The 11,401-nt window shown below is 48.9% G+C and overlaps 2 protein-coding genes across 2 annotated transcripts; both read right to left on the bottom strand.

The window, feature by feature from the left end:
* Positions 1 to 2,876: 2,876 nt before the first annotated feature.
* Positions 2,877 to 5,409, bottom strand: LOC147412885 (olfactory receptor 10A7-like). Its single transcript, XM_086480763.1, has 3 exons — positions 5,398 to 5,409; positions 3,392 to 3,979; positions 2,877 to 3,131 (listed from the first exon to the last, which is right to left on the bottom strand). Exons 1-3 carry the CDS (start codon positions 5,407 to 5,409, stop codon positions 2,877 to 2,879), a joined length of 855 nt encoding a protein of 284 aa, XP_086336889.1.
* A 3,417-nt stretch (positions 5,410 to 8,826) lies between these two features.
* LOC147412884 (olfactory receptor 6E1-like) lies at positions 8,827 to 10,495 on the bottom strand. Its single transcript, XM_086480761.1, has 2 exons — positions 10,416 to 10,495; positions 8,827 to 9,814 (listed from the first exon to the last, which is right to left on the bottom strand). Exons 1-2 carry the CDS (start codon positions 10,493 to 10,495, stop codon positions 8,827 to 8,829), a joined length of 1,068 nt encoding a protein of 355 aa, XP_086336887.1.
* Positions 10,496 to 11,401: the final 906 nt, after the last annotated feature.

The following is an 11,401-nucleotide window of genomic DNA, read 5'->3' as shown; positions in this document are numbered from 1 at the left end:
TTTAAAGGAATAGTCTTTATGCTTGAGGGCATTTCCAAACCAGCAGGAAATTGTGGAGAATTTGCAGATAAATTGTTGCTTTGAGTTGAAACCATAATTTTTTTTAAAAAAAAAGTGGGTATCTCACAGTTTGTCTCAAAATAAAACTATTTTATTTTTCTGTACAGTTATGTGAATAAGCAGGTAGATTAGAAACCAATCGTGGTGACTTCTCCCTCACACAAACCCTAGTTTTATGTTGGACACTTTACATGGCACCTCTATGAGACAGACAAAACTCACAGGAAAGAGGCAGGAATACCTCAGAAAAGGAATCAAACTATTAGGACCACATGTTGTTGTGAACTCAGATTCTTCTCTTGAGAAAAACCACCCTGTGTTTTTCACTTGGCCAACCTGAATGCTTTTATCACGTTTTCTGAGCTGCTGTTCTCATTGTTAATACACCAGAGTTTAAGAAGGCTTCTCAAAGGGAGGTGGCCATAGCTGGAGAGGCACCGTCAGCATCCTCAGTCCTCTGTCTCAAAGAGGATATTCCTTCCTCATGTCAAAGTGAGATTCTGAAACATCTTTCATCTGAGTCTCTCCTTCACCAGAAACAGCCTGCTCTTGCCGTGCTACTCGCTTGTGGCTCCCATCCCTCAGGTGTGCCCGGCCAGAAGTCTCTATGCTGTGGGAAGGTGGGAACTGCAAAGGGAAGGCTCGGTTGCCCCAGGCAGCAAGAGCATTGCTCTGCTCCTGCGAGGGCTTGCAGGGGACTGGGAGCATTGCAGGGCTGGGATGAGAGCTAGATTTGTAAGCTGTCAGAAATCCAAGTGACAGCGCAGCAAGTTTAGGAATGCTGAACTATTCAGGGCTCACTCGGCAGTTCTACAAGCCTGACCTGTTCAAGAAAATGGGGTATCGTAGGGAGATCACCCAATTTTAATCACTCCCTTCTCTGCAGGACTGAAAACAGCATGAAGCAGCTTGACTGCTTGCATAAAAATGCCTTTTAACCCCCTGAAAACTTGTGATTTCTGCACAAACTGCTGCTTATTGGTCTTGTTAAAATGTCCCATGGGTGCATGAGTGTCGGTGGATTCACTGGCAGACAGAAGCCTGTTTTACTCCTGATGGGATTCATCCTTTGCCATGTAAAAATGAACAGTTCCCATCTAGGATAGTCTCTCAGACCTTTGTGTGTGGACACAGCGTCAGGGGATGCGCTCTTACATGTGAGGAGAGCTGGGATTAACCTCTCTCACTGAGCTCTAAGAAGCAAGTCGTGCCTCGCCTTATTTTGTTTTGATTACCTAGCCTTGCCTTGCTTTGTCTTCTCCCTTTGCATCCCTTTCCTCCTTTCCACCCTGTTTCTTCTTCATGTTCTTTCATTAAATGCAGCTTTTACAAGATCTGGACAGGGAAGTAAGCAAGACTGTTCTTTAAGGCCCTCCGATTTATCCATTTTCTTCCTTTTTTCTCACCTATCAATCACCAGGTAGTCCATTTAATACAATCACCTCTGAAAAAGAAAGTCAAGTTTCTTTTCTCCATGTGACAAACCCCAGTCTTTCAGGCTCATGGATTCTGTTCTTTCCTCTCTTTAGAACCCGTGCTGCAGCAAGCAACCCCTGTTAGATTTCCAAAAGTTCCTGCAGCTCTTGGCCAAGCTTGCCTAGCCCTGCAATCCCGTGGATGCTGGTGTTTGTAGTCTTTCCCTAGGCGTGAAGTGTGTGTGATGGTGGACAGGCCATCAGCATCCTCTGAGAGCTGGTGGTTTGGATTGCTGTTTCTAGGGAAAATGCCCCAAAGAAAAGGCTTGGAGAATCACACTGTTAGATCTGGCTTCACAGGCACTATGGGCCTGTATTTGGATATTAAATTGAGGTTCAGCTGCCCCGAATTAGGGCAGGCAATGAAGGGATGCACAGGAGACAACTGCTGTTAGACTCGAAGGCCATAGAGAAAATAGAGCTGATGGAGAAGAGAAAGAGAGAGACTTGGCTCTGCCTGTGCCACATGGCTCCGTTTGATCAGCTGAATACCTCTAGAGGATGCCCTGGACATAGGGAATAGTTACAGGTTCAGTGGTACTACCCATGGGCAACTTCTGTCTTTTAAGTTGGCCAACGGAATTTCCCACCAGCCTCTAAGGAGATGCCCCCAGATGCTGCCCTATACCTAGGAACTGCTCCATCAGAGCTTGCAGTCACCAGCATGCATCTTGGTCACCTCTGGCACCAAATGTGTCACCAAGTGTCTGTGCCTGAGCACCTTCCTCCTGCCCTCCATTTCCAGTAACGAGCAAGGGAGCTGAGACAAGGAGCTCACGAGCAGGAGCCTATCTTGTGCACGTCTGAACGGAGGCAAGAGGGATCCCCCCTCCTGCGGGTTTGTGGTGGGCATGGGATGGAGCTAACTCCTCTTTTAGCCCTGGGGACTACAGACCCAGGATGAGATGCCTCCCTTGAGACAGCTGAATCCCTTCCCTCAGGCCAGGTGAAGGAGATCCCTCCCTGTGTTTTAGAAGAGTCCAGGAAGACCCACCGCTGAATCGTGAGGTCCAGACAGGCCCCCCTCACTTTCTAAACTTCCTCTCCAAGAGGAGTGTCGGTGCAGCTCGATCCAGCCTTAGCCCCCGACTGCAAAAAAGAATTTGGAGCCTCGGTTCTAGCAGACACACGTGTTCCTGAGCTGCCTCCCTTCATGAGTGCCAGAAGGTCAACTGCCCCAAGGGCGTGTGTGGCTGTGGTGAATCCTGGAGCGTCCCTCCCGGGAAACCTTGCCAGCTGGGGTTAAAGCACAACCAACACAAACTCCAGAGGTCTATTCCAGTGCTGGACTCTTCCCCTGGTGATTGGAGTTTTTTATTCTTTATGTCAAGTTAGAAAGCATTAGACAACTACGTGGACGAGATCATAGGAGGGGAACATGACTTTCATGTCTTTTAACTTTTTACAGCTGATTCCACACAGGGACACCGTAGGTAGTCTGTGGGGTCCATCAAGCGATTTCTCAGCCCTGAGGGCAGTCATCCCTTCATCGATTGTTTCACCCTCTGTGCCCCATTGACTACTGACCATCCTTTGATGATTTCCATTTAACGTGTGGTTGGTCAGGCACAGCTTGAAGTAGCTACTAGCTTTAAGCTATAGAGGGACACTGAAGATGCTCTGGAGGACAAAGATGTCATGGTGGAGCATGGCATAATGGGAGGGCCTCAGGAGACCTTTCCCCTTCTTGAGGAAGATGAAAGCCAGGCTGGACACAGGGTTTTGTTGGAGCAAGTATGGGGTGCTTTATTCAGGCCACCACGTACCCCAGGGAGAGTTCTGGTACTATTTGGGACTCTTTTGCGTACTCTGTAGTATCACTTTGTCCAGAGGAGTCTCTTCAAGGCAATTCTCACTTCCTTATTCCTCAGGCTATAGATGACAGGGTTAAACATGGGGGTCCCAACTGTGTAAAGCAGGGCAAGGTATTTGTTGGTGCCTATAGAATCCCTTGACCGTTGCTTTAAATAGACGACTGTGGCCAAGCCGTAGCAGAGCGTCACCACCCAGAGATGGGAAGAGCAGGTGGAAAAGGCTTTGTGTCTGCCCAGAGCCAAAGGTATTTTCAGAGTTTCCCTGGTAATTTTAACGTAAGACACAACTATGAAGGAGAAGGGAAGGACTCCGAATGCCAGGATGATGGTGTACAGCATCCCTTGGTTCCAGAAAGTGTCTACACAGGCCAGTGCCAGCAGAGGGGGGAGGTCACAGAAAAAGTGTTGAAGGTGACGAGATGCACAGAAGGGCAAAGTGAACTCCTGGTGGGTCTGTCCTACTTGCACTGGTAAGACAGTCAGCCACGACCCCACCACCAGCCAGATGCAGAGACCCCTGCTCATGGTGAGGGCATAGTGCAGGGGGTCACAGAGGGCTGTGCAGCGGTCGTGGGCCACGGCAACAAGGAGAAGGCCCGTGATGTTGTCCCACAAAACCAGAAAATACAGCTGGGCAGCACAGCCAAGACCCTGAGGAGAAGGGCCTGGGCACTACGAGGGATGCCATAGGAGCCGGTGGTACACGCTAACTGTGTGTAAGGCCAGCTGCAGATGGGGCTGCAGAGACGGGTCTGCATTAGGGGGTGCGTGGCCACCCAGACAAGGGACCTGTAATCCCCCTTGGCTCGGCACTGCTGTGGCCACATCTGGATGACCAGAGTCTGGCTTTGGGGCTCTCTTGCCTGAAGAAATGGAGAGAAAAATGAAAGCCTGCTGAGGAGATCTGCCAGGCTGGAGTTTGGAGCCTGTGCAGGGAGGATGAAGGTTCTGGGCTTCTTTAGACTGCTGAAGTGCAGGCTGAGGGCACTACAGGAGCAGCGTGCACCTGCTTGAAGGGTGGTTTCAGAAGTGATGGAGATTTTCTTGGTAGTGGGAAGAGAAGGAAAGCTTCACAAAGTGCAGCTTGGAACGTTCAGAATGGAGGGGAGAACAAAAGAAATGCGACTCCAAGGGTAGCCTTGTGGTGCAAGAGGTCACCAAGAAGGGGTCTGGATTGACCTATGGCTTTGTGTTTCAAGGAATGGCCAGCAGGAGTGGAGAGACATGAGGGAAGGTGGAGAAATGGTGGGGTGAGAGCTGGGTGGGAAAGCAAGCAGGGTGTCAACAGCCTGAAGGGAAAGAGGTGCAGGCTTGGGGCAGGGTAGGACAGCCTGCAGGAGAGATGGCCAAGGGCTGTAGCAAGGCTGAAAGGCCCAAGAGGCCTGAGGTCTTGGTCCTCTTGGCAAGAGCGGTTGCCTCTGCCAGCGAGGCTGGTGAGATGGAACTTGGAGGGTGTCAGGATGGGCCTTGGCAGGGCCTGAGGGTCAGGGCTTGGCCTTTCTGCTTCCTAAAGCAAAGCAAAGGGTTTTCTCAGCATTCCAGCCCCCTGCACAGGGCCTTGGCCTGCCTGCAAGCATGGCCTCCAGTGATCTGCTCTAAGGAGGCCCTGGGGAGGCTTTGTCAGTAAGGGCCCTCAGGGGGGCCAGTCAGGGCTTCAAGGGACTTCTGGGCTTTGCTTCTGACTTTGACTTCTGGAGAGGTTTCTTCAGACTTCTCTCAGTACCTGAGGGTCATGGAATGAGCCCCAAATGCCCTAAGGAGCTGTTTACCTTGTCGTTTTCTTTAGGTCTTCAAAACTCGCACAGATAACTGGAGCTATTTCATAGTGTAGTTCAGGAGGAAGTTTTCAAAGTGCATCTAAGAATTTTTTTTTTTTTTTTTAAGGGTTACACCTTCTGCCTTTTCTTTCAGAGAAGTGGTTAGAGCAGCGTTCTCTAAGTGCTAACGATCCCGAGGGTCTCCTCAGGAGGTCTGGACTGGTCAGAAAGGCATTTTTTTGAGGTCTGACACTGTATGGACAACCTTACTCCTCACCTCCCCAACCCCACCGTTTTCCTCATTGTCCCCTGGAACCTGCATCACTTTTTGTGACATCAGCCTTCTCCCCTGCAGTCTGCAGCTGGATGTTACAGCTCCATTGCATCATCTCCCGCCTGCTCTCCTGACAGACCTGGCTGCACACGGGCACAGAAGAACTTTCCTGATGTGTAGAGAACAGTGCGGCATGATAAAGTTTCATGAACAATAAAACACACTCTGCAAGCACATGCTCTGTCCGAGCTGTCTCTAATGAGCTTGAACTTCCTACAAGCGATAATCTGAGGAGAAATATCTACAGTAGGTGGATACAAGATAATTAGAAATAAAGACAATGAAAGAGTTGGCTAAGGACACAATTAGACTGTTGAAAGACAGGTAAGATTTTACTGCCTGAAGCTCAAAACAGCAACATAGGTGAGAGGCATCTGAATGAACAAAGATTAAGGGGAGGAGGAAACCAGAGAGTAATGATCTTTGTCAGTCTGCATCTGAAAAGATGACTTCAGAAATGGTCATTGTATCCTGAACAGGTGCAAATATCTGAAAGATTAAAGAAATTAGATCCACCATAGAACAGGAAGAACAGTGTTAGTGAACTCACAGGGGAAGATGGCTATTTCTTTGGAATATCCCTTTGGAAAGGTCATGGGAATGGCAGAGGTCTCTTCTGAGAGAGGACAAACATCCATCTTTGAAAGAGGCCGAAAGTGCATCCCAGGGAACCCCAGACTGTACAAGCTCACGCTGGGGAGGAGTGTGACATCACTGAGAGTCCTCATGGGTGACAGTTCTGAGCACCTGCGGGAGAGTGACTGTCAACATGGACTCTCCAAGGGTCACTCGTGCCTCACCAACCTGACAGCCTGCACTTGTGCATGAGCAGATAAAAACTGGCTGCCATTTGCCTCAGCTTCAGCCCAACCCTTGCCGTGGTCTCCCTCAATATTCTTCTACCCAAGTCAGGCCATTCCAGTTGGGACGGGTAGAGAAACATTAGGTTAAAACTGCATTAGGAAAAGCGATGCTGGCAGGTGGAGGGAGGTGACCCTTCCCCTCCACTCAGCACTGGTGAGGACACACCTGGAGTGCTGTGTCCAGTGCTGGGCTGCCCAGGGCGAGGAAGTTGCTGAGCTACTAAAGCACGTCCAGCAAAGGGCCACAGAGCTGGTTTAAGGGACTGGAGCAGCTTTCATAGGTGTTAAGGCTGAGAGTTGTGGGACTGTTCAGTCTGGAGAAGGAAGCTTGGAGGGATTTTATTAATGTATAGGAATACTTGATGGGAGGGCATGAAGACTAGGGAGTCAAACTTTTCTTGGTAGTTCCCAGTGACAAGGGGGTGATGGACACAGATATATAGACACAAAATTCTGTCTGAAACAGGTAAATGCTTTTTGACTGGAAGGGTGGTCAACAACTGGAACAGAGTGCCCCAGTGGATTGGTGGAGTCTCCATCAACCGACCTCGACCAGGTCTTCAGCAACCTGCTCCAGCTGGCCCTGCCTCAGCTGGGGTTTGGACTAAATGATTTCAGTGTCTTTAGATGACCACTGAATGTCCCTTCCAAACAAATCTATCCATGATTCATGATTCTAAAAGCTCATTTTTATGAGGAGTGTGTCATCAATTAGAGTCCTCTTGGGTGATGTTCCTGGGCCCCTAAAAGAGAAGAATGTGTCCAAATGCAGGCAGTATGGACTTAGCAAGGATACATACTGGGACGTACGTGGGGAACACACAGACCTTTTCTGGGTCCTATTCAATTTAATACCCGTATCCATGACCCAGAGTTGTCACCGTGTTTAACAAGAACAAATGTAAGATTCGACTCCTGGGATGAAAGAACACCAGTCACAAGTGTAGACTGGGAGAGGAGTGGTTGGAGAGCAGCCCTGTAGAACGGGATCTGGGGGTGCTGGTTGACAGCAGGCTCAACAGGAGTCACCAAGGTTCCCCATCAGCCAAGAGGGCAAACTAGAAGCTGGGGTGCATCAAACAGAGTAGAACCAGCCAGCCCAAAGAGGGGATTATCCCACTCTGTTCAGCGTTGGTGTGGCCTCACCTTGAGCACTGTGTGCACTTCTGGGTCCCACAATTTTCAAGGATGTTAAGATACTTAAGGTGCTCAGAGGAGGCCAACAAAGCTGGTGGCAGGGCTGGAAGGCATGTCCTATGAGGAACGGCTAAGGAGAGTGGGTTTGTGTAACTTGGAAATAAAGAGGCTGAGGAGTGACCTCATTGCTCTCGACAGCTTCCTGAGATGGGGATGTGGAGAGGGAGGTGCTGAGCTCTCCTCCCTGATATCTTGTGACAGGGCATGGGGGAATGGTTCCAAGCTGCATCAGGAGAGGTTTAGACTGGACATTAGGAAGCATTTCTTTACCAAGAGGGTGGTCAAACCCTTCAACAGGCTTCCTAGAGAGGTGGTCAACACCCCAAGCCTGTCAGTGTTTAAGAGGCATTTGGACAATGCCCTTAAGGACATGATTTATCTTTTGGTGGCAAGTGGTCAGGCAGCTGGACTGGATGATGATTGTAGGCCCCTTCCAACTGAACCATTCTATTCTATAGACAAACCTGTACAGGATGGATCCCTCCAGCACCCAGGCTCTGACACTCAGTCTCCTCAGTATGAGCCCCTGAGCATTCTAGGTGCTGGTACAGACCACCTCAGTCTCACATACACACCCACACGCAAACTCTGACGTCCAGTCACTCCCGTCTCTCAGTTGCTGGCACAAACGACACAAGGGCTGTCTGACCCCCTGGTCCTGCTGCAGTTGCTGCACTCACACCCCTGTGCTCATAGATTCACACAGAGGAGAGACTCACTCACCCAGGAAAGAGTTGGAAATAAAGTTTCATGAGAAGACAGAACAGGTTACACTGGTCGAGGGCCTCCCCTAAACTTCCCATAATATGTCCTGTGCAATCCAAAAAAGCTCCTGCCCTGCATCCCAAAAGGTGTCCTCCACCTCCAGGCAACAGTCCCCTTAGCCCAAGTGGTGATCCAGAAAGCTGCTCTCAGTGACTCCTCTTGATGGGTTTGACACCTGGAAACAGGGCTGATGGCTCTCCCAGGGCAGCCCTGGAAGGAGCTGGGACAACTTGTTCATGCCTCAGGAGCCTGTAATTTGGGTTCCCACCTGCCACTGTGCTTCTGTGCTCTTCTTAGTTTGCAGAGAAGGGCTCTTGATGAGCTGGTGGCTCTGCTGGGATGGGTCTGGGAGAGCTCAGGCAGGGTATTAGCTGAGCTACTCCTCCTGCCATTGGTAGTGCTTTCTTCGACTGTACAGATGAGTTTCGTATCACTTAGCCTGACACAACCCCAGAAGAACATCAGCCTCCTGAGGCATCTGTGTTTGGAGGTCACATACATATGCACTGGTATCATTTAAGAGGTGACAGCAGGTCATTGGAATCAGTGTCCAGAAAGGCATCATGACGAGGGGAAAAGCTGTACTGTTGCACGGGCAATGGCTTTGTTCAGGGCCATCATCACAGCCTTGTTTCTAAGGCTGTAGACGAATGGATTTAAGAATGGGTACAGGACGGTGTTCAGCAAAGCTACGATTCTGTTTGTCTGCAAGGAAACATCTTCGGAAGGACACACGTAGAGAGCAATGCAGCTCCCATATACAATGGCCAAGGTGGTGAGATGGGAAGAACATGTAGTAAAAGCTTTTTTCCTCCCAGAGGCTGCTGGAAGGTGTAGAATACAGAGAAGGATGCCCATGTAAAATGCCAGAGTTAAACATAAGGAACCCAGTACGACAAATGGCAATAAAAAAGAGTCTAGTTTCCAAAGCAGGCTGATGTCAGAGCAGGACAATTTGAATAAGGGGGAGTTGTCACAAAAAAAATGGTGGATCTTGTTGGAGCCACAGAAAGTCAGCGCGTAGAGGAGGACCAGACGGTAACTCATGAGTGTGATGCTCATGACCCAAGCAGCAACAACCAGGAGGATGCAGAGCTGAGGCTTCATGATGGCAGCGTAACACAAAGGCTGGCAGATGGCAACATAGCGGTCAAAGGACATGACAACCAGAAGAGCCAACTCTGTGCAGCCCAGGGCAAAATAGAAATAGGATTGGGCAAAGCAGCTGCTTAGGGAGATTCTTCTCCTACCAGAAGCCAGGATCACAACGAGTTTGATGCTTGTGGAGGATGTAAACCAGATCTCCAGGAAGGACAGGTTGCTGATGAAAAAGTACATGGGGGTTTGCAGGCGGTGGTCCGTACACACCAGGAAAATGATGGTCGCATTCCCCATCACTGTTGTCAGGTAGACGAGCAGAAGGACCAGAGAGAGAAATAGCTGTAGTCTTTGATCAAGCCCTGAGAAACCCTCTAGGATGAACTCAGTAACTGCACTTTCATTTTCTGCTCCCATGCTCAATTTCAGTTCATCCTGAGGAGACAGGAAACTGGCAAAAACCAACTGTGATAATTTCACCCTATGAGTGAAAAGTTCTGTCCTTCCTTCTCTGCTGCTTTCCTTTCTTGCAGTCTTGCTATATGACACAGACGGAGACAGTCCTTCAAGCATTTCTCCCACCTAAATTTTTCTGTTTCGCATTTCAGTGGGAGTCCTCATAGAATTTGTTGTCTCTTTTCTGCCCTTTCCAAACACTCACAAAGGATTTCTTTCTCCAGAACACATTTTAAAGAGGCTGTTAGCTATTTCACTCCGTTCCTAGGTAATCCCAAATCCTCCAAACTTCTGTCACACCTATGTGCCAAACTCTCCTCTCCTATTGCACAAATACTAAACAATCAAAACAAATGAAATCAAATCAAATCTGTATGTTAAAAGCTGTTCTTTCTATTTTTCCATACTTGCCTTTTTGGGCTAGGAATCCCCGAGAATCTGTTGATTTCAAAATAAGTAATATCAAGTATCTCTTCTGTAATCCCCCACTATCTTCCATGGCTTCTTGTTCGCTGTTTCTTCAGGAGAGGACAGGGGTGGGAAGGGGGAACAAGGACCAAGTCTGACTTGTCTTCCTTAGTACTCTAAATACTGACTGAAATTTTCTGTGGTTCCACACAGTCTCATCTGACATCCGCTTCCACTCAAATCCAGTTGTTTCCAAACAGCTGCTCATTGCTGTTACCCTCAAATGTCCTGACCTAAACACAGAGCAAGGGTGTCTGGAAGAGATTTGTAAGCTTTCTTTTGGATGCCAGTTATAGGCTGGGAGGACCCAGCCTCTAGTGTTTTCTCTTGTCCCCATTGAGTATAGAGGGAGCCTCTGGGAAACAAGTTCTCACAGGCACCTGCAGCACAGTCGGTGACACTCACTGTTCAAGTCTCAAACCTCGGATGTACCCAGTTATTATTTTTTAAAATCAAAATACGAATCTAACAGAAGGAAGCACAAGAAAAGTGTACATAATAACGACCAATGTTTTTCCCTTCATCTTCACCGTTATTTTTAGACATAGAAAGGAGCAGAGCAGATGAGACCAGACACAGGATGATTCACAACGCAAGGGGAGGAGAGCGAGGGGAGGAGCTGGTGGGTTTGAAGCAGTGAAACAAAAGTTCTCCACAGGCTGTGTTGTCCCCTCAGGCTCTGTCCCAGGGCAGAATGGGTAGCATTAAGGAAGGAGCAAAATGGGAATTTCAGCATAGGGTGGTGCTCCACGTTGGCACGACATTTCAGCTTGGGGCTCAGGCTAGTCTTACATCCCAAATGCGCGGCTTATTCTTTGCCTCTAGTCTGGCACAGGGGAAGCTCTGCATTGGGTTTGTCTGGAAAACTTTCTGAGGTTGAATCACCGGCTGCATTTGAGCAAAATCTCAAGCTCAGTCACCTCCAGCAATTTGAGCGTGGTGAATCGGTGAATCAGAGGTGGCCGCCCCAGTTTCCATTTTCTGGGTCAGTTCACACACTCAAGGGCTGGTGTCTTCTTACTCTGTTGGGTGACACCTAAATTGTCTAAAATTATTCTTCTCCTGAAGGCACCTCCTTAGGGGAACCTACAGGTTTGCACATAGACTCTGTTCA

This window comes from Leptosomus discolor, unplaced genomic scaffold, assembly GCF_034619465.1.
Source record: "Leptosomus discolor isolate bLepDis1 unplaced genomic scaffold, bLepDis1.hap2 HAP2_SCAFFOLD_35, whole genome shotgun sequence".
Classification (NCBI taxonomy): Eukaryota; Metazoa; Chordata; class Aves; order Leptosomiformes; family Leptosomidae; genus Leptosomus; species Leptosomus discolor.
This window is presented reverse-complemented; position numbering and strand designations above follow the sequence as displayed.